The 23,496-nt window shown below is 45.3% G+C and overlaps 1 protein-coding gene across 1 annotated transcript in view; it reads right to left on the reverse strand.

The window, feature by feature from the left end:
• The window catches only part of Stk32b (serine/threonine kinase 32B), a 237,080-nt gene that overhangs the window by 154,695 nt on the left and 58,889 nt on the right, over positions 1–23,496 (reverse strand). The window contains exon 2 of the mRNA XM_036200879.1: positions 12,891–12,946. Within this exon, the coding sequence (XP_036056772.1) occupies positions 12,891–12,946 (56 nt within the window). The remainder of the gene's footprint in view (positions 1–12,890; positions 12,947–23,496) is intronic.

Raw genomic sequence — 23,496 nt, forward strand, 5'->3', positions numbered from 1 at the left:
AGGCGAAATAATAACAGGTGACTTCAACACCCATTTTCATCAATAGGTAGACCCCAAAATGGTGGGTCTAGGGAGATGGTTCAGCAGTTAAGAGCACTTGTTGCTCTTGCAGAAATGTGAGTTTGGTTCCCAACACCCACATGGTGGCTCACAACTCTCCATAATTCCAGTTCTAGGAGATCTGAAGCCGTTGTCTGAACTCTGCAGCACCAGTCATGAGCATAGTATACATGCATTGATGTCTAACAACAAAGTTGAAGCAGTAACTGTCTCCTAATTCAGAAACCCCTAGGACTCAACGGATTCAATGTTGAATTCTACTATACCTTTGGAGGAAAGCATCAATGCTCTTCAAATTTTCCATAAGGTAAAAAGATAAACACTACCAAATTCATTCTCTGAAACCAGTATCACTGTGATTGAAATAATAGCGGCCAACAGTGAAGGATACAACAAAAAATGAATTCTTTAATTTTTAATTCCCAAACGTATACAAGATGCAAAAGAATCATCAATGAAATTCTTGAAAACCAACTTAAAAACCCTATTTCAAAAAATGCTGTACACCATAATGCAGTTGGTTTCATCAAAGGAATGTAAGGACAGCTAAACATGAATAAATCAGTAAGTATAATGTAACATGTAAATATAATCAAGGATAAGAACCATGAGATTATCTTGGTAGAGCAGAAAAGGCCTTAAAAGTCCCTGGGGAAATTACGAATAGAAAAAGCATAACTCAACATAATCAAGGCTATATTTGAAAAACTTACAGCCATCATTATACTAAGTGGGGAAATCCTGAAAACATACATCCAAAAATCGAGAACTGGGCAAGGGTGTTAACTGTCTTCCATCTCATTCAACACAATGCTAGAATTTTTACCCAGAAATAAAACAAGAGAAAGAAAGAAATGTAATATAAATAGAAAAAGATGAACTAAAAGTTTTTCTGTACTTTGTTTTGGAGTGTGTGTGTGTCTGTGTGTGTGTGTGTGTGTGTGTGTGTGCACGCACGCACACACTTACATGCGTGTGAGCACTACAGAACCACCTTAGGTGACGTTACCTTTTCATTTTTAGACAAGGTTTTCCTTTGACCTGTCCCTTACCATGTTAGTCAGCCTGGCTAGTCAGGGAGCCCCAGAGATCTACTTGTCTCTCTGGTGAGGGGCTTACAAGCCCAAAGTACCATGCTTAACACTTTTGTAAAACTTGGGTTCTAAGAAAGCACTTTATTGACTGAACCATCTTCCTGCCTCCTCAAATTATCTCTGTTTACAGACAATATTTTTGTATTATTATAAGGCCCTAAGAATGCCACCAGAAAACCCTTAGCTCTGACTAACACTTCAGCAAAGTTGCAAAATATAAAAGCAACACATAGAAATCATCAGCTTTTCTATGTACTGCTGAATGTGTTGAGGCAGAAATCGGGAAATAATCCAGACCTTCTTACAGTAGCCTGGAACAGATGCCAAGGGACTCACCTAACCTGGAAAGGTGAAGGACCCCTGTAATGAAAACTTTAGACTATGGAAGGAAAAATGAAAGTAAAGTGTACCCATTGTGGCAGGAAGAAAGATACACTAAAGAGACACTTGTGACCCTCCTATTGGCCATTCAAACAATGCTCCCTATGGAATTGTAATTTCCCCAACATTCTCATGCTGGGAGAAGAAAAAGACTGGAGCCTGGTACCAGCCAGGGGAGGAATTTGTCTCCCATAAAGTGATCTCACACACTTTTCAGACCTCAAGACAATAATGGGTCAGTGGCGGGCAGGACCACACCTTGCCCAGGGCCACTTAGCTATATAGACACCTCTGTCTCTCTATTTAAGCCTAAACCTTATGTGAGAACCCCAAAGATGAACTTGGGGGTGACACTGGACTACCTTATTTCTTGCTCTTGTCAATATGGCCATGTTGAATAAATGTCCTTATTCTGACTTTTAGCAATTAATTGATTTCATTAGTCAATTGAGAATGGGTGGCCTGGGCTAGTTGGTTAGGGATGCGAGGGCCCTAACAGCTCCAGTAGCACCTGCACAGAAGAACTGCCAGGTGCTGGACATACCAATGGCTAGAACCAGCCCTGGAGACCTAGGACGGCTCCTCCTGGCTCTAACCCTCAAGACAGCCATGCCATAGATCTACTGAAACAACCTGCACATGACCTCTATGCTGGGCAGGTAGGTGATCAGGAGTGAAGGTAATTACTGTCACCTATAGTCACTGAGCCTAGGTCCTTGGTGTATCTGACCTGAAACTCTAAAGCTAGGTCTTAAAAGGCACTGACAGTCCTCAGTAAGGCTGCTCCAATCTGTGTCCACAGGAAATCATCATTAATGAGGCAAGAACAAAGGATCTGACCAAAGCCACCCTAAGCTGCCCATAAGGCAAGGCCCCAATTAACTTCTCATTAGTAGAAATCAATTGGGCTTTGGGGTTATCATTAGTCACTGTGATGTATTGAGACAAACAAACACTAGCTGGTATAAGACCACAAGATTTGCTAAGGAAAGTGTGTGCCAGGCTGTGGAACTCCAGCAATGTGGAAAAGGCTCCAGAGCCATCAAGATGATGATTCACACAGGAACTCCATACAGCACCAGCATCCCATGGGCATCCCTCTGCTTCATGTCCCCAGTACTGACAGCCTTGACTTATGAGCATCCCAGCAATCCCAGAAGACCAGTGAATTTTGTGGGGTTTGTTTGTTTGTTTGCTTGGTTGGCTTTGGTTGGTTGGTTTGGTTGTTATTATTGTTATTGTTTTAGGTGCTGTAAACAACACTGATGTGCAGTCAGGGTTGGGTGGATACATAAGAACTTTCTAGAAACATCTTGTTTGGCTACATCTTCATTACCTTCATTCTAGCCAGGACTCTCATTACCCTTTGGCAGCTCAGCCATCACAGGCTCCTAGAAGGACTGGTGACATTACATTAAGGCGGAAGTCACTGTGAGCTGGGAACCGAGGCTACATCTCCCATTGTGAACCTAAGCTGTCCCTTCCTACCTGGGTCCAGAAGGCTAAGCCCCAGCTTTAGCTCTATATTGGTGTCTCCCTTTTGAGTCCCACCTCCAAGAACCCTGAGTGAAAAGTGGAGGCCCCTCAGTGCCCATCCCACCACTTTCTGAGCTCCATCATTTACCAGTTCCTATTTCTGTGCCCGGTTCCTGGTGCATTTCCATTTATTGGCTTTCTTAAGCCTGAGAACCTACTCCTTGAAGAGGCTCTTTCTGTGTGTTCCACACGTTACTGATTCTATATCCCCAGACAACCAAAACTCAGCCTTTGGGTTCTATTCCCCAATATGCCTGGGGAGCTGTGGAGGCAACTTCTGCTGACACCTGCTACTTTTCCATCATCCCATAAACAGAGAGCACACACAGTTTACATGGCTTTGTGTTTTATTGTAATGCTGGACAGTATCATGTCATCTTAACACAAGCTAGTTGTATGGAACTTCAATTGAGAAAATACCACAGGCAGGCCTGTGGGGCGTTTTTCTGACTGATGACTGATGTGAGACTGATGGCACCTACCTACTGGGGGTGGTGCCACCCTCGGCTGCTGGTCCTAATGTTGTAAGAAAGCAGGCTGAACAAGTTATGAGGAGCAAGCAAGTAACCCACGTTCCTCCATGATCTCTGCTTCAGTTCCTGCCTCCAGGTTCCTGCCTTGATTTCCTGCCCTGACTTCCCTCCATAACGGACTCTACTCTGTAAGAAGAATAACCTTTTTCCTCCCCAAGTTGTTGTTGGTCATGGTATTTATCATATCAATAGAAACCTAATTGAGACAATTGTAAAATATCAGTTCCTAGTCACTATGTTCTATAGGGTGGAAACTGAACCCTGTGGAGAAGGATTCTCAAGGTGGCATCCATGGGAGTTGCTGAAACACCAACACTGCCTTTCACTGGCATGGGAGCCATAACCAGCATCAGCTGACATTTGCTGGTGTTTACATGAAACACTCTTCAACTGACATCGTGGATATTTAGTGTCAAAGGTGACACTAAATGGATGGTCCTGGGTGATATGTTTCAAGAGTTGGCACTCTGAGCTAAATTGTTTTCTCCCAAATTCACATGTTGAAGTCCTAAGCCCGGGTTTTGGATGTGGCTGTTTAAAGAGAAGCCTATGATGATGACATGAAAGGAAAATAAAGTCACAGGGTGGCCCTCACCCAGTCTTCCCTGTGAAGAGAGGTAAGGACATAGACACACACAGAGACATGAGTATGTGAAGAGACCATCTGCAAACCAGGAAAGAGGAAGCATTCCTGGCCATACCTTGATCTCAGAATCATGACCTCCAGAGCTGCCATGGCTTGAGTATAAAATGCCCCCAAAGACTCATTTGTTCAGGCTTGATCCCCAGATGGTGATGTCATGGAGCAGTGACTGGATCATGAGGGTTCTAATTTCATCAGCAAATTAACCTATGAGTGAGTTCATAGATGAATGCACTATCGGCATATGGGGGCCTGATTAGAAGAAGCAGGCCAATGAAGGTTTACCTTTGAAGGATATAACTTGTCCCCATCCTCACCTACCCCTCTCTCCGACAAAGATGGGTCATCCATGCATTGTGCCTCTGTGTCCCTGGTGCCCTTTTGGGTGAGCTAGATTGAGGCAGAGCCTAGGGATCACTCATTGTGAAAGATACTGCTGATGTGTATTGGTGAAATTATTAAGGCCACTCCACGTAGTTAGAAGGGAGGTTTATTTTGTGGTGTAACTTACAAATGAAGGGATAGGTTGTAGGGTCTGGGAAAAGTATGGCGCAGTCCAGCGGTGTTCTCTGGAGAACTCTGCTCAATCTACCTCCAGCGTCCAGGGTCCTGGAACCAAGAGAGGCCTCTCCTCTTGATCCTGGATCTTCTGCTTCCTCCTTTAGCCCCGCCTTGTGGGCGTGACTATTACTGAAGCCTCAATGGGGGTTGGAACTTCCAGGCCAAGGCTGGGATGGCTACCCACTACAGATGTGGATGAGCAGGGAGGCCTGCTTTCTGGTTGAGGATGTAAGCATCCTTGGCAGGGAAGTGTCATTGGCCCCAGTCAGAGCTTAGAAGGATCATGAAAGAGCCTGCATCTCCTGTGGCAATTAGTTACTTATTAAGTCATTTCCTGAAGCTACAATGTCCTCCAAGAACGCCTCCAGCCTAACGCACTAATTAATATGGAAGGAATAAATACTTCGTTGCAAACAAATGGATTCCATCCTTCCTCACTATGTCTGGGAGAACAAGGATGCCTAATGCAAGCATCTCCTTTAAGCTTTCTAAAAAGGATTCTGACATAAGAACAGCAGCCGAGGATATCCGGCAACTTGCCCAGAGGCTTGTGGTTGGGCCAAAACTGCGAGCCAATGCTCATACCCAAAATGTTACTTCACAACTTAATTAACTGACATAGTTTCTTGAACAGAGCAACCACATATTCTGCTTCCCAGCTGCCAGAAATTGTGCTTTGCATCAGGCAGACATGTGTGCCCTGTGTGCCCACTGACACTTCTGTGCTTACCACAGGGCCTTTGCACTTGCAGTGTCCTCAACACAGAACTCTTGGATAGACCTGCTGCTGTCTGAATACTAAGCTGGTTTTTCTGCTTCTAATCAAGTGCTTTTCCACACTGCATTTATACACAGCTTCATGGACCTGGGACGAAATAGCTGCCCTGGGCTTGTGTATGGGGAGCGTCTGTCTATGCATAACAAGGCAATATGGAGTGCAGGTTATCAATGGATCAACACCAGCTCAGTTTTAGTAAGAATCTTCCTTTGAGGAACATGGAGGGCTATTATTGTATAACTTCAGGCTACTTTCTGTGATTTTAAGAAATTTTGATTTCTTTTACTTCAGTCTTGCAGTCCTCATACAGAGGGCCCATCACTTCCAGGGGAACTCCTGAGTCGCTTTTCCCATAGTGCTCTCCACCCTCTCCTGAAAAGAACTCAGCCCTGTTGGTGTGCAAGTCCATGCCGAGGGCCTACCTCCCCCTGGGCTCAGCCATCGGAGGTCAAAGGGAGCCCATAGGGAGCGGAGTCACCAGCAGGCCCTGAGCTGTGGTAAACCAACAAAGTGCTACTGAAGCAAGTGCTTGGCTTACCCACCTGACCCCCCAACTTCTCCAGCTTGCATCTGTCTCTTTCTTTGCTTGGCACCTTCTTCTCTCCTCCTTTTAGAAAAGCCTTCAGCATCATCCCCTATGGAGGGATGAGCCACCCACACAGTCAGCCTGTTCTCTGACATGTAAGGGAAGATTCCACTGAAGGGATGTGAATGGTGAATGGTGGAGCTTGAATCACACAAGCCTTTGAGCCTTCAGCCCATCACCAGGTCCAACCATGTCCCATCACATACCCATCTCCAGGGGTACGTGACAAAGATGGTGATTGACAGCCACCCTGGACTCCAGTGATAGGGAGTATGTCCTCTGAAGGGAGGGATATTGCTTCCACAAGAAGGAGGGTGCTAAACAGCAAGTGGAGTCCAGCACTTCCTCTGTGACCTTCCATTCCCAATCTACATTAGAAACGTGAACCCAAGCTGAGAGTGTCAGTTTACTCACTGACCCAGGTGCCTATGGCTGATATGAGCCAGACTCACCCAAAATCTAAAGCATTTTCACCAAGTGCTGTGGATATCGCTCTGTGTAAATAAAGTTCTGATTGGCCAGTGGCCAGGCAGGAAGTATAGGCGGGACAAGAGAGAAGAGAATTCTGGGAAGTAGAAGGCTGGGGAGAGACACTGCCAGCCGCCGCCATGAGAAGCAACATGTAAAGACACTGGTAAGCCACAAGCCATGTGGCAAAGTATGAAATGGGTTAATTTAAGACAGAAGAAGTAGATAACAAGAAGCCTGCCACAGCCATACAGTTTCTAAACAATGTAAGTTTCTGTGTGCTTTCTTGGTTGGGTCTGAGTGACTGTGGGACGGGCGGGTAAGAGAGATTTGTCCTGACTGGGCCAGGCAGGAAAACTCTAACTACAACCAAGTGTCCAGAAACCTATCTGCTATACCTCAGCCACCCCAGAACTCAGACCCAAATGACTTTTTTAAAGGCTAATTCTTTGTAAATTCAGTAACCTGAAGCTCTTTACTTTGGTGGCACATAGGAAGCAAGACTGCTCCCAGAATGCGTGTGAAACGTGATTGCTGGAAAGTCCATGTGCGTGTGCACCTGCTGATAACCAGGCTATTGTCATCCTTCACAATGAACTCTTAATTAAATATTGTGAGACAGCCTACCCAAGACAGAAAGCAAAGCTCCAAATATTCACGCCCTGTTAGAAGGGTCTCGCCCTGCAGCAGCCTGGTTCCATTATATCTAAGAGTAGTCTCAAGATTTAATCAGCATTGGCCATAGAAGTGGCCAGTATTTGGTATTTCACTCAGAACAAAGCTACCTTCTAGTCCCTGAAAGTAAGCCAACCTCATCTCAATCACATGACATTAATGTGTATTCCCCAAGAATTTGAGCGTCTTTAAAACATTGCTACATTCTGACTTAGAAACAGATGACAGGAAGCTTGGGATTTCTAAAAGATGAACTATAGCTGTAAGTTTCTAAGGCATCAATACGCAAGACAGCAGGTATCAGGAGCCAGATCATGTGCCAAATAGCAGGACAGGATGAGGCAGAAAAGGCAGACATTGTCAAGGGATGACAGAATAAAGCCAGTTTGAAAGATCACAATGCCACATGCTAACATGTCTAACAGCATGTCACAAAGAGATACAGAGGGTTCAAGACCCGAACTGTCAATGACAGGAGGGCACAGAAGAAAGCCATGAAACCCAACTGTGGTGTAAATTGGAAGAGGAGCCTCGAGGTTCTTTGAGCTGTAGCGTCAGCACATGAGGGAGGGAAGCAACAGCAGGATTCCTGTGTGTTGGGCTGTGTTCTCTTGCTGTTAAGTTCAGCTAGCATCAGTGGGGTCAAGGGCAAGCCCCTTAGGTTTCTGGGCTACAGCTGCTCAGAGGCATCCAGAGATGAAGAGCCATTGGTATGATACAAGCTCTGCTACAGGTCCAAAGACCCCCTAAAGAGAACATGTAGTGGGTAGACAGCAAGAAGTCCAGCTGAGAAATAAAGAGAATGGAAACACCATGCCAACACTAGAGGCTGAGTGCACACGGCTCACTGAGCTAACTCTCTAATGGTCAATATGGTGTAAATAAATGAAAAGAGAGGAAATACAAGCCACAAAAGAAATTATTTTTAAAGCAGAAGTTTGCATCAAGACATAATCTATCACAACTTCCCAAAAGTTAACAAAACATTTAAAAATAAATTTTCTGAAGGGTAGGAGACAAGAGTAGCTTGTAATTTAAAATTTAAAAACCTCTAAGGTCATCTGTCGAGATTTAAAATTTAAGAAACTGCAGTACATGCGAGAACTACAGGGAAGGACTGACAGGGTGGAAACCGACATGAACAACTGCCGTGTCCTGTGTCTTAGGGAAATATTATAAATAAATGAGATGTGTGCTAGTTCCTAGAGCAATAGTTCAAAAACATAGCACAGGAAAGTGTAGCTATAACCTCACTAGAGAAAGTAGAAGGCAGTTCTGAATATTTATTCTGAAAAATACAGGATAGGAGAAACATACAGGATAGAAGAAGAAAAGAGAGGTGATAAATAAAATCATAAAAACACACCAGATATAAGCCAAACAGTTCCAAGAATTACATCAACCACAAATCAAATGAACAGCCCAACTAAAAAGGCAGAGTTTGTAAAATGGATCTTTTAAAAGCAAGATCTAACTATGCGCTGTCTTCTCAGTATTTATTTTTAATGTGAAGGGCAGAATGAAAATAAATAAAATAGATGCTATGTAAACAGTAGCATAAATAGATGGCAATAATTATGTTGATTCCAGGAAAGATAAAAGTTAAAATGAGAGTATTAGCGGAGATGGAAAAGGCATTTTGTAATAATGGGATCTATTCATCCTGAGAACATAACAGTGAGAAAGGTGTGTGTCCGAGACTTCAGACCTCTAAGAGCAAGATGCACACAGTGGCAGACTTATGCAAGAAATGGCAATCCCAGAGTCATATTAGAGTTTGGACACAACTATCTCAAAATGGACGAACAACTCCGTCTCCAAGTCAGCACACACGGATCTGAACAACAACGTTGTGTCACTTCTTTTCTCTTCCTTGACAAAAACCTAACAAAAGCTTGTTGAAAAATTTGTTTTGGTTGAGTTTGTGGGTACACAGCTCATCATGGTGGCAGAAGCGTGAGGCAGATGGCCACATTGCAACCATAGTCAGGAAGCAGAGAGTTGAATGCTGGGACCCAGTTAAGAGTTTTGCCTTTTGTCATCCCAGACCAAAGAGATGGTCATCGCTAATGGGATGTTAGCAAATCACATTCAATGATACAGGAAAAGGTTGAAGTAGAATATCCAGTTGGGATTTGTCTGAGTTATGCAAGGTTGCTTTAAAATATGAAAGCCAAACAATGTCACTCTCAAATGAGAGACGCTGGGTAGCTATTTCAACGGACACAAGGAAAGAATGTGGCAGTTCAACAAGCAGACATGACAAACCCTGCTGCAGAGTTCCAAACTCCTGCCCCTGACCTGGGGAAATGGCTATGCTGAGATGCTTCAGCCCCAGAACAAAGCTGTTTGGTCTCATAGCAGATTGGGGCCAGGACAAGGCTACTGCTGCCTCTGTGTAGGGCTGTTACCTCTATAAAGAGTTAGCATAGCAGTCTGTTTGTGATCAACATAGGCCAGTCTGATGCTATTGAGAAATCTGCCCTAATAAGAAGCCTTTGATCATCTAAAGTCTGATGTTCACATAGATAACCATTCCCTTAGAAACATCCTCAAAGGGGCCACCCTGATGAAACCTGACCACTTTCCTCATACAATCTACAAAAAAGCTTCCCAGCTTGCAGGGCTCTACCTCGTCTCCACAGACTGGCTGCCTCAGTCCTTCTAGTGTCCTTCATCAAATCCTTCTTTTCCATCAGTCTGGTCTTTAGTGAACTCACTCACTCACAGCCCCTGTGACATGGCAGGAAGGGGATGCCTGATGTGGTAAAGGAGGTTTCAGGAAAACTTAGAGATGACTTCATCCTCACAGGGAAGCAGCAGCCTCTTCCCCCACTGAGTTCAGAAACAAAGCCAGGGAAGGGATGGGGCTCCTTGGTTACAGCACCACAGGAAGCTAGCATGAGGACTGGAGTTGGGATTCCCAGAGCCCAGGAAAAAGCTAGGTGGGCATGGCAACTCACCAGTATTTCCAGCACTCAGAAAGTGGAGACATGGGGTCCCCAGAGGAAGCTGACACACTAGCCTTATATCAGTGAGCACTGAGTTCAATCAGTGAACAAGGTCAGGTGATTGAGGAAGACTCCTGATGGTCTTTACATAGGTGTGGACACACATGCACTCCACACATGTGCCCACACTTGGATGTATACCACACACCCATTCATACACATGAAGAAAGAAAAACCTTAAGGATGAAACAGAGCTGCCCCTACTCATGATTTCTCAACTCCTAATGGAGAGTTTAGCCATTTCAAGGACCCTAAAAGCCCAAGATGGTGGAGATAGGTGACACTACCTGGCCTGGTTATCTTTCTGTTGCTGTGATAAAACACTGGACACCACCAGCTTGGAAAGCAAAGAGCTTATTTCCGCTTACAGGTTACAGTCCATCATCCAGAGAAGAAAGGACCTGGAGGCAGGAACTGAGGCAGCGGCCCTGGTTGCTTACTGGCTTGCTCTCCTGTACAACCCAGGACCACTTGCTCTGGGGTTACACTGCCCACAGTGGACTGGGACCTGTCATATCAGTCAAAACAATGCTCATGGGCCAATCTGATGGAAGCCATTCCTCAGTTGAGGTTCCCCCTTCCTAGATGACTCCAGTGTGTGTCAAGTTGACACACACTAACCAGGATGTATAGCTCTGAGCAGACTGAAGACTTTCTGATAAAATCTCCTGGAAGCTACAAACCAACTTCCACAACTAGCCATTTAAGGAGCAATGTTTCTGGAGCAGCATTTGTGCTGGATGGTCAGCAACACTTGCTGTGGATGATTGATTGATTAATAAAACGCTGATTGGCCAGTAGCCAAGCAGGAAGAATAGGCGGGACAAAGAGAGAGAAGTCTGGGAAGTGGAAGGCTGAGGCAGAGAGATGCTGCCAGCCGCCTCGATGAGGAGCAGGGTGTAAAGTACCAGTGAGCCACGTGGCAAGGTATGGATTAATAGAAATTGGTTAATTTAAGAAAGAAGAACTAGATAACAAGAAGCCTGCCATGGCCATACAGTTTATAAGTAATATAAGTGTCTGGGTGATTATTTTATAAGTGGGCTGAGGGACTGTGGGGGCTTGGTGGGACCCAAAGAGAAACTCTCTAGCTATAAACACTGTTGAGCCAACTGCTTTCTGTCAATAGTGACTCCATAGGGATCTTCTGTTTGCATAGAGATGCTATGTAAGTATGAGTCCCTTCTGTAAACACTGGCTGATCTGCCAGTGCACTGGAAGCCCCTCTGACTCAAAGAGGCCAGAGTCTGTTCAGTTGGCAAGTGGTACAATCCACTGGATGATACAAACAGCTAACATTTTTATACATATGTACTGAAGAGCTTGCAAATGGGGTGTGAAAAGGTAGGCTGGCCTTGCTGCCCCAGGATGCCTGCAGTTATGTCTAGACTGGCAGAACTGGGCATCAAATCATTCACATTCTGCTAAGTGAATTGATCCTCAACACTGCATTTCAGAAGGACTATGTGAGAAGGACCATTGGGGATTCACAAGCCAAAGAGGAGAAACCTCCAGAAAAAGTTTCCCTGTGGAGGAGGTCCTCTGACTCAGGAATGGGGTTTCCACTGAGCATGGTGGTTCACACAGCTGTCCATCTATGCCATTGCATGATAAGTTCCTGCTCCATTAAGGCCACATTCACTGGTAAAATGGTTGTCAGTACCTGGCATACACCAAGGACACCGTGGCCCCCAGCTTATTCCTATCCTCCTCTAAAAAGAGCTTACTTCTCTATCATGAGATGAAAACAAGGGGTGCTTATTCTCCCAGCATCCTCAGCTGCTATAAGTAGTCATGGCCCTTCCTATACCTATGCCCACTTCCTGTCTGTCCAGAAGTGAAAAAGCCCTCACCACCTGCTCTTGTTACCATGGTGTACAGAAACCATGAGCCAAAATAAATCTTTTTTCTTTAACTTTTTTATATCAGGCATTCTGTCTCAGCTATAAGAAAAGTAGCTTATAATTGCTAGTTACTGAGTCTAAGCTTTTGAGTCTAAATCAATTCATCCATAAAAAGTAAATAATAGCATTTGAGTATAATGGAGTAACTGGATTTTCAAAGGTACTTAGAACAATTATTGCCAAAAGAAGTTTCTGTGGGAACAGATTAGGACTTGCTAGGAGAACCTCTTTTCCCCTAAAAACCTTACCTTCTCCTAATTTTTGTGGCCTTTATTCCCAGAGTCAAGAATCACAAGTGTGAATTTTTGTAAAAACCAAATGTCTGAGAGCAGGAAACAGCCATCTCATGTTAAGTTTGGAGGAGGGATCCACTCTCTTCATTCATTCCTCTCAAGGAAGACCTGCATTAGCAATATAGAAGCAATTGCCACCGGGAGTCACCTAAGCCCAGACTCTGTGGTTAATTCCGTTTTCAGAGTAAAATACACTAGAATCCAAGGAAACCATTTAGGCTTCCTTTCATGTCTCAGAATTACCAAACAGAAATCTGTCAACAGGAAATGCCCAGACCCAGAGAACACACACACGCTCAAGCAACCAGACTTTCATATTTCATTTTTTTTTTTTTTTGGTTTGTTTTAAAAAGTACATGGTTCTTACCTTTCCGAAACTCCCTTTACCAATGGCCCGCAGGATCTGGAAGTGGTCAAAATTGACTGTAAAATAGAAGAAAGTGGCAGTCAGGTCAGGCTTGGCTCTGGGACATGGTGCCCATGTACTACCCACGTGCTCTGCTGGCTTCTGTCTACTGGCGTTATTTATCTCCTGTCAGCACCTGGTGACTGAGGCACTGCCTGATGAAGGACATCCCATTTTCTCCCAAACACAGTTAAAATCTCTCCATGGGTGCCCAGGAGGAGACATCTGGTGGGACCAAGGTAGGTGACAACAGAAACGCTCAGCTGTTTCGATTTTGTATTCTCGCATGTATTTTTCCGTTCTCAAAGGACAGCTGTCCCTACTGTGGACCCCTCTGGTACACCCAGTGCTCTCACAGTCAGACCACAGCCTACACATGTCTGCTGTTGCAATCCCACAGTTGGCTCCTTCTACACAGTCTGTCAAAGCCCTGACAGCCTGTCTAATCCCCAGCATTAAGGCTCCTGCAGGCCAAGCACACTGACCCACACCACTCGCCTGCTCTCTCGTCACATCACTCCTTGCCCCCAGTTAGCTGCCTCTGTGTCTTTACCCTCCAGCCCTTACTGACTGGACTCTACCCAAATCTCTGCTCCAAAGTACATCAGCACTGTATGGCCATACTGCTGACTGTCATGAACATCCTCTACCTTCCGTGTTCCTGATCCCTGACTCCTTCTGTTTCTGATTTTCAGGCAGGGTCTCATGTAACCCAGACTTCCACTTTTCTCTACCTTTGAAGTGTTGAGATTACAGATACACCACAATGCCCAGCTTGTACGGTGCTGAGGATTGAACCAAGGGCTTCATGCATACCAGGCAATCACTCTACCAACTGAGCTACACCCAACTTCTATGGCAGAGCCCTCTCTCAAATGCCCCCTTCAATGTCTTCTGTATGCTCGGACTTTCCCTCCCAGGGGTTAGACACTGGAGTCTGTCTCTCTCTGTCACACAACTACTCTTATGGCCTCCAGAGGCTGCAGTGGCATGCCAGAGCCTGCCAAAGTATCTCCGGCCTTTAGGTAGTTTGAATGGATGCTTATCCCAGAATACTCTTGGGGATTCAAACCTACCTTGAACTTGATGGATCCAGCAGAACCCAGGCAGAATTGTGCCTCCTTTCAGCTGGCCACCCATTTCAGTAGGTCCTGAAGACCCTAGGCTGGGCGGCACCTTCCCAAAGCCAAGGATTCGTCTCTGGTTCCTTTCCCTCCCAACCCCTCAGTTAGTCTTTTATCAGCATGGGTCTAGTTTTCCTCCTTCTGTACTCTTTCATCTGCCCATCCTGAGGCTCCTTTGATTTCTACCTGCTCCTTTTACCTAATGTCTGCAGTGGCCTTTCAAACCTCTCCTTGACCCTCCCCTGGGGCACATATAATAAGGGAGATAATCATGTCTGTCGCATGCTTACTCCCGTGTCCTGCCCCTCTGTCTCAACCATGGAGATCATATTCCTTCCTGACCTGCATGGTCCCTGCCCCACACCTCCCACACCCACCCTCATGCTGCAGACACAGGCCCCTTCCTTTCTAGTAAATCTGACCCTTTTCCATCTAATGCTCTTCTCTGAGTGTCCATTTGTCACCCTGCTGTGCCCTGTGTCCCGAGAGGGGACTGGGCCCAACTTCCAACTAAGCGTGCAGTTCTGTAGCATGGTAACTTCCACGGAACACATCATTCTGAATAGCTCAACAGGACTCAATCATTTTTCTTTGCTAGGCTCTGAGTTACCTGGGGTCAAAGGTCATGATCATCTTGTTTGTTGTTACTCCCTTAGCACCTGACCTTGCTTAGTACACGGCAGCACTCCATAACTACTCATTAACTGAAGGGATGATTGAGTGAGCTAATCTCCATATTCATGGTGCCAAGTGCATAATAAGTCTTTGGTAAATATTTTTGCATTTGACTGAATTGCAGCCAGTTCTCAATAACTAGGAAAGACATGCTATTTACGAAGATGAAGGGGATTGATTAGCTCACTGCATAATTGAAGTTGGGGTGTGGGGAAGTCAATGAACACAATTTGTTCCTTGTATATTAAACTTTGCCAAGCCAAAGTCAGAATCCAGTGAGCTGTCAAACGCCTGACGTGCTTAGAATAGAGAGGCTAGGTTAACAGTTAACTAGCAAAATCCTTTCTTTAACCCAGCTCTGTTTACTCCCAGAATAACTTACTGAAACCATAAATTCCACACTTCTCCTCTTACCCACTCTCTGGAGGTTGAGGGAGCAAAAGAAAGCAGTGGACATGGACCACAGCTCAGGTGGCTGTCATGTGCTGGGATGTGTGCCTCGGTTTAACAAACACCTCCATGGTTCAGAAAGTAAATGTCGCTGTGGACCTCTGCCACCCGCCCTCCAGGCAGCAGAGCCATCTACCCAGAGGCATGACTTAGAAACTGCCAGGACTCAGATGCTGAGTCCTGCATGAGGAGCAGCCCCTTATCTCCATCAGAAAACAAAACAATGCTGGGGGCAGGCTTTTGATAAAAGAGCAAGGCACATGGGAGAGGTTGATAAATCCTATTTTATCATCGGATTTGGAGCTCCATTGTGATCTTACTTCTGAGAAAAAAAAAAAAAAAAAGGTAGTCTTTTATGGCAGTATAGAGGCCAGGTTGCCTTGATTTGAATCCCATCACTCAGCAACTGGGTGGTCTCAGAGATGGCACTTAACCTCTGTGCTCCCTCTTAATACTAGGTATGATATAAATAATTCTTCCTTTTCTCAGCACTTTGTCAAGTGCCTAACAGAAAGAGCCAGAGCAGAGTTCAACATTAATTCATTAATTCAGGGGGAACAGTCCATCATTGCTGGGAAGGTGCAGTATCTGGAACAGGCTGGTCTAAGGTATCAGAAGCTTGCAGCTTCTCACATAGTGCTAAATAGGAAACAGGAATGAGTGGAAGCAGGGCCAGGCTGTTACCTTCTAGCGCCAGCCCCCATGGCCTATGCCATTAGCTAGGCCCTCTGTCTCAAAGACTGCATGGTCTCCCAAAACCTCGCCACCAGCTGAGGACAAAGTTCAGACACATGAGCCTGTGAGGGTGCAGCAGATTGCTTTCTATTACTGCAATGAACACAACCAAAAGAAACGTAGGGAGGAAAAGGTTTGTTTCAGCTTACATGTCCTGATCACAGTCCATCACGAAGGGAAGTCAGGGCATGAGCTCAAGACAGGAACCTGGAGGCAGGAGCTGACGCAGAGGCCACGAAAGAGTGCTGCTTACTAGCTTGCTTATGGCTTGCTCAGCCTGCTAGACTACCTGCTTAGGGATGGCATTGCCCACAGTGGGCTGGACCCCTGAAGGAAGCCTGGTGCTCACCTGCATTTACCTGTGTTCAGCCAGAATGTCACACTGACTAAAGCTGTTTTGAGTAAGTCATGTGTAAAAATCGAGAAGCCCCTCTCCCCCGACACACACACTGCTTTCGGACATCATTTTAAGAAACAACACCACACACCTGTTTGACCACATCTTTCTCTCTTGGCTCCAGACATCTGTTGACCTACTGCTTTCTGATGACAGATCCAGCCACTCAGACACTGGCTATGATCCACTGGATCCTTGCCGTGTGTGTCACAGGTCTGATACCCCCAGCAGGCTGCCCTGTCTCTCTTCTCTGTTTCTCTAGAGCTGAGCATCCAGAACCATTTAGTTTCTTCAGCATCTTACCATTGTGGATAAACAACTTCATGTTCCCCAGTATTCCCAGTACCCTCTGAAGGTACATTCCCATGGGATCCCTTGCCTGTCGACAGCCAGGCTTCCTGCAGTCCCAGCCTGGCTCCCTCTGCCTGCAGGGCTTAACCCTTGGGGCCCCACCTTGGCTGCATCCCGGGCCTCAGATGTCTCCTCCCTCCCTTCACCAGCCACCCTACCTGTAGATTGCCTATAGCAAGCAATGAGACCCAACTCCTGCTGCGGTGTATCCTCCTGAGAAACTGAGTTGGGATGATATCCACAGAGAGCCAGCAAAGTGTAGAGGGAAGAATGTGGCCTTGGAGATTAGCAGGCTGCAAACCAATGGAGCAGGGAGAGTTTCATGTGAGAAAACTGGGGTGATGAGCCAAGTTACTTGGAAAGACATGCCTTCTTCCTCCTTCCTTCCTTTCTTCCTTCCTTCCTTCCTTCCTCCCTCCCTCCCTTGCCTCTGTCCTTTCAAGGTAGTCTTATGTAGCCCAGGTTAGCCTCAAAGTCTGTATAGTTAAGGATGACCTTGAATTTATGACCCCCTGATTATAGGCATGCACTGCCACATCCAGTTATGCGGTATTGGGAGTGGAACTCAGGCCTTCATGTCTCTCCTCCATTAGACACCAGGGTCAGCTCCTGAGTAGATAAGAGTCAAAGCTAAAGACACTAAAACTGCAGATCTCAGTTCCAGACTGGAAGGCTGTCACTATATGTCTTTATCCATGATGAGTAGAAATGACAGTTTGGGTGTTGACTTTGTCTCTCAGCAAATCATTGGCTTAGTTCAAAATCATAGGCTTAGGGTCTTCACTCAGTCCAGAACTGCTAGATCTCCATTAGGGAGAGCCAATGCTCTGAGTACTATACACACATGGTCACCATCCAGGGATTCAGCTAATTGGATGCTTTAGTTTCATTGATGTTGATATGACAAAATACCCTGGTTTTAAAAAAGAGAGGAATTATCTTAATTCAAAATTTCTGGCTATAGTCCTTCATAGGCGGTAAGTCAAGGGGGCAGCTGGTCATGTGACATTCACAGTCAGAAACAGAGAGATAAGAATGCACACATGCCTGCTTGTGCTCAGCTTGATTGCTTCACCCTTACACATTTCAGGTTCTGCTGCCTTGGGAATTGTGCCTTCCACATTGGGCAGGTCTTCAATGAAGTAAGTCAACACTACACAAACATGCCCAGAGACAAATTTGATATAGACAATCTTTCAGTGAAACTCTCTGCACAGGTGATCCAAGACTGTGTCAAGTGGACAGTTAAAGCTGACCATCACATGGGGAAGAAAAAAAATAATCTGTCTGTATTAAATGTTGACAAGTTATTTTCTTGTCAGGATTCCCTAACAGTACAGTGTAACAAGCACTTCAATAGCATTCATTCTGAGTTAATTGAAGTTATCTAGAGCTGTGCAAAGCCAGGGTGTCCAAACTGTGACCCATAGGTTGTGAGAGTGCATGCATGTTTATTTTGTGGGACACTGCAATGTGGCATGGCCATCTACAAGTTCATGCCCCCAAACCACACAATTGAGTTACACGAAACAAACAAAAACTAAATGCATTAAATATGCTTAGAATTTTGTGTTAGGCTGCATTCAGAACTATCCTGGGCTACATGTGGCATATGGGCTGCAGGCTGGGCATTCCTGGTGACCAGCGGGATGCATTTGCAGTTTTGTGTAAGAAAATTGAGGATCTGAGGATGTTGGTATCTGGGGGATTCTTAGAAAGATCCCCTGAGCTCACCACACACACTGTGCTTCATCCAATGCTGGAAGTTACCAGATCCATCCTGGAAACTGCAAACACACCCCGATCCCAGTGGTTCTGTAGATCTGTGGGTTCTGACCCTGAGTGAAACCCTCTTCTACCTTTGACACCTGATGTGAGACAGGTCTCTTTCACACTCAAGTCCAGGGCTGAGAAATTCCACTGGAGAGTCTGTTCCTGGCCAGTGTCTATGCTGGCTGGCAGGGTTGCTGCAGGAGGTCAAAGCTAGGTGTTTGGTGCAGACCGTCTTCATGGCCCTGCTCTGCATACCTGCTCCACTCTCCACCCATGAAGAGAGAAGCTGGGATTTGCTTCACAGAGCCACAGCACTGTTTTCAGCCTTATTAAAAAGTGTTTTGTTTCCTTGTTGATAAATGTGTTTAATAACACCCCAAGCCTTTTTTTCTAACAGTCTACATTCTTATCAGCAAGAACACTGAATCTGTGAGCAGCCAGGGATTTGCATGCCTAATTCATATGAGTAGAGTATGGCAAAAACTTTAGGGTGTAAATTAATTTAGAGCTGGTGGAAAATTCATGATAAGACAAGTTTCCAAGAGAGCTTGAGAACTCAACTGTCAATCTGTCCTTCCTCCCTGTGTGCCTGATATCTTCAGTTTCTTTGCCAGTGCTGTGATAAAATATGACAAAGATGGCTTAAGGGAAAAGGGTTTAATTGCCAAGGTTATTGTCTCTCATTGCAGGGAAGTCAAGGTAGCAAGTCTCATTTTATCCACAGTCACCAGCAGAGAGCAATGGGCTAATTCATGTTGCTAGTGCTCAGCTCATTTTCTCCACTCTTATCCAATCCAGGATATAGTGTCACCCATGCTGAACATGTCTTCCAGCCTCAGTTAATGTAGTCAAGACAACCCCTCACAGACATAGCCACAAGCCAACTTAATCTAGACAGTTCCTTACAGAGATTCCCTCTCTGTGGGGATTCTAGTTGGCAATTAAAATTACCTTGATGTATTTACTTTCCCAGGTCAGCCCTAACAAATTGTCACCAAGGACCTTAAAACAGCAGGAATTAATTACCCCATAGTTCAAGAGGTCAAAAGCTCAGAGCAAAAGTTCAGCAGGTCTGTGCCATCCATGGAGACCCTGGGGGTCCTTCCTTAACACCATCATCAGCACTTGGCACTGTGCATTGCTCTGGCCCTTGCCTCTCCCTTCTCAGGGCTTCTCCCCAGGTGTCTCTGTTTTCTTCTTACTCAGCCACTTCATTTGAGGCTCACCCTAGATCTGAGAAGCTTCAACTACTCCAGTAAAAACCTATTTCCTAATCTGGCCCCATTCTCAGGTTCTGTGTGGATGTGCAATAGGAGAGAGCAGTTACTTGGCTCAGTGGACCCACAAGAGCTCCCAACACAAGGAATGGCCAGTGAAGGAAAGCCGAGTGTGTGACCAGAAGCTCCAGCCCACACTTAATGCACCTGTCGTTCCACAGTGGTATACATAGCTGTCAGAGTCACAAAGTTTAGGAGTAGAATTTGGACCTTCTGCTCTTCAGCCTGGTAGAGTTGAGCCAGAGCTTTGATTTCAACATATGGATAGGAAGTCATGTGACTGTACCCCCTGTAAGTTCCCAGCTCTCAGGACAATGATTCAAAGGGATGCTCCTTAGATCCCTAAACCATAGATGTTCTGACAAGTGAGAGCTGACTGTCTGCCTTGTTTGGAGGAAGAACAGTACAAGGGTTAGGGCCCAGCATGACTGGAACACCCACTGACACCTTTTGACTCAGTTGCTGAGCAGCAGAATGGGAAGGGTGATAGGCGACAGGGAGAAGAACACGTCAATTCTGCTGCCTTCTGCATGGAGAACTGCACTGGTCACCCATGGCCCAGTGCTGAGAAGAAGATGCTGTGGACATCAGATTTGCCTGAGCACTTTGCCTACGAGCAGTAAAGAAAGCTGAGACAATGGAGAAGTGAGTGGATAGTTTGATACAGACAATTAATGGTTTGTCTTATCTCCTTAGCAACCAGAAACAAGCATCCTCCATTCACTGTCATACACTTAGTTTTCCTAAAACACCTGTTTGAAGTCTTTAGAAGAGGTGAAAACCAGAGCACAGACACAGAAGGACCATGGTAGGACACAGAGATGATGACATTTATAAGCCCCAAGTATGGCTAGCTGCTTGAATGTACCTCAGACTATTTCCTGGACGGAATGACCATCTGCTGCCTGTCACTGTGAGAGGCATCTCCCAGTACTGTCATCAAGACTGAGCACATATCTCTAGTCTCAACCCTTCTCTCCACCAAACGGAGGCTTTGTTTCCATGTCTGCAAAATGGAATGGCTAATATTCTCTTGCAAAGTCCTAGTAAAAATTACAGCTCTCAAGAAAGCAGTGAGTACTCCACCTGGACAGCCAAAGCCACAGAGTAAACTATGGTCACCACAGTGGCTAGATATTAAGACAAATGCATTCAGAGAAGGGAAACTATTAAAACCTGAAGGAAACGATGGGTCCCGTCAAAAAGAGTGGCTTCTGGGGCTTCAATCTCCATATTGGCCTCAGAATGTGAAACACACTGCTTGATCGGTGGAAGCCTCACCCACAGTGTGTGATAGTCCTCCCACTTAACAGCTCAGTGCGTTCTCCCCACCACTGGAAATGCTCACAGAGTTAAACAAACTGTGTGAAAACAAAGCCTTTTGGAAGAAGGCTTTAGTCATAACACAAATTGCCGAACACATGGCTAGGTTTTGTCAGCTTCTGGGAAGAAGGTGAAACTTGCCAACAGAAGTCTGAAGAAAATGACAATATTTGAGACAAAGCAAAGCCAGACGTAAGTCTCCCAGGACTCCTAGGTTCCTCAAGGCTGAGCAGCCTTCTGAAGTTGGGATGAAAGTGGTGCAAGCCTTTCCCTTTTCTATTCATGGGAATGGAAAAATCTTCTTGCCCAGTTCTGGTATGCTTTTGTAGCCCTACTGGGTGAGCTGTGCTTTTCGTTCCCAAGTGGCAGAAATGACACATCCTGCCTGCCTTTCTTAGCCACTGTTTTCTCATCTCCCCACTGGGGGAAGGTGGGGACATTGCCCCAGGTTCTCACAGGCGAAACTCAGATATACCCAGATTACATAAACAGGCATGTGTTTGAATACACACCTGTGGATTCAAAACTCTGTGGCAGGAAGAATCAAGCCTCTTGTGTGGGAGGAGGGTGATGATGGACCACAGGTTCAGAAGCAGCTGTGTGCAGAGCTAAGGCCCAAACCCAATTTACAGTACTCACCTTTGCAGCTCGCCTGTCTGTAAACACCACACTAAGCAAATGGGGACAAAAACTTACTGTGTCAGACAGGGGACAACTGCCTAGGAAGGACCAGTGCTTAGTAGAGCTGGGACCCAGCCTCTTGTAGCAGAAGGTGGAAAACTAGAGGCAGTGAGGGCCAGTGTGAGTTGTGAGAAGCAAGGAAGAAGGCCACAGGTCTCCAGGGCAGATGGCTCCACTGAGCACGCTGGCCTCTCACAGAAAGTGGCCTCAGAGACAAGAACAGAGGCACAAAGTCCATCCTGCCTTGAAGAAGAAAGCACACACACATTCTCTGCTTGGAGAACAGTGAATAAACAGGCCTTGGGCAGGATCAAGGATCTGATGTGTGCTTTAGTGAGCAGTAACGTCAACCCCTCTAATTGAATAAGCGCTGGGATGTCTATGAACCATCTGTGCTGACAAATAGAATAATGTGCGATAAATGAATAAAGTCCTATAGTCTCACAACCTACCAAGACTGCATCGTGAAGAAACAGCCAACAGGAACACACCAGTATCAGCAGGAAGATTCAATTCATGAAGAAAAGCCTTCCCCAAAGAAAAACCTGGGGCTAGGCAGCCTCACTGGAAAATTCAACTGAGCAAAGAGAAGCTGTCAGTCAGTCCTTCTCTTGTAAAAGAACTCAGAGGTGGGAACTCTCAGATTCATTTCACGAGGGAGGCATTGTCATGATGCCACATCCAGACAGGCTACAGGGAAAGAAAACTAAAGCTCTTCTCCCCAAGGAAGATACTGAAAAGGTCCTCAGCAAGGTATCAGCTGAGCAAATCAATAGCACACTGGCAGGAACCCTTGTAGAAGAATCTAGACAGGCAAATCTCACCACCACACACCACTTGAACAGATGAGAGATGGAAACCAGAGGCCTATCTCAACAGATGAAAACCATGTGATTGGCATCTTCTAGAATCCCCCTTTTAGACTTTCCACCCTATCTCCAGTTCAGTCTGCACATGGCCCCTCTAAAACAGAAGCCTTAAACTGCATCAGTTTGAAGGGAAGAATTCCCAGCAGGCCTTGGTTTGTAATGTTAAGTACTAAGGCACCCTGCCTTAAGCCTGCATAGGACTTGTCACACTGCTTGAAAAATCACTCAGCAAAGCCGTGGATGGAATTATGGTGCAGGAGTCCTGTTCTGCTTCAAAAAGTATAATACAGGTGAACTGAATTAAAACAAGAAATAAATAGATAAAATCCCACATATCTTCATTATACAAGATCTTGACAAAGGGGTATATTTCAGCATAATAAAAATCATTTATGATACAGCAAAGTCAGCTTTGTAGTCAAGAATGAAAAACTGAGAGTGTCCCCTGAAAGACCAGGGGGGTGACAAGCTGGTTCACTGTGCACACTGCCACTGCTACTTAGGAGGCCAGGTGTGCTCTCAAGAGCAATTAGGCAAGGAAGAGAAATAAAAGACTTTTTCAAGTTGGGCATGGAGGCCTATGACTGTAATCCAGGACTCATGATACTGAAACAGAAGGACTGTCATGAACTCAAAGATAGCCTGGACAACAGAGTGAGTCCCAGGCCAGCCAAGGTAATACAACAATACCCACTCTATAATAATAATTTTTAAAAAAGACATTCCAACATTCCAATCTTAAAGAATTAATATCTACAAATGACCTGATCTTGTTCCTTAGACACTAGAAGTTCTTCAACATCCCCCCCCCAAAAAAAATAAATAGATTAGGTCAATATGCACAATAAAAGATCAACATCCATATACTTCCAATAAATTATCTGAAAAGGAAAATAACCCCATTAGTAATAA

Source organism: Onychomys torridus, chromosome 10 (assembly GCF_903995425.1).
Source record: "Onychomys torridus chromosome 10, mOncTor1.1, whole genome shotgun sequence".
Taxonomy (NCBI): Eukaryota; Metazoa; Chordata; class Mammalia; order Rodentia; family Cricetidae; genus Onychomys; species Onychomys torridus.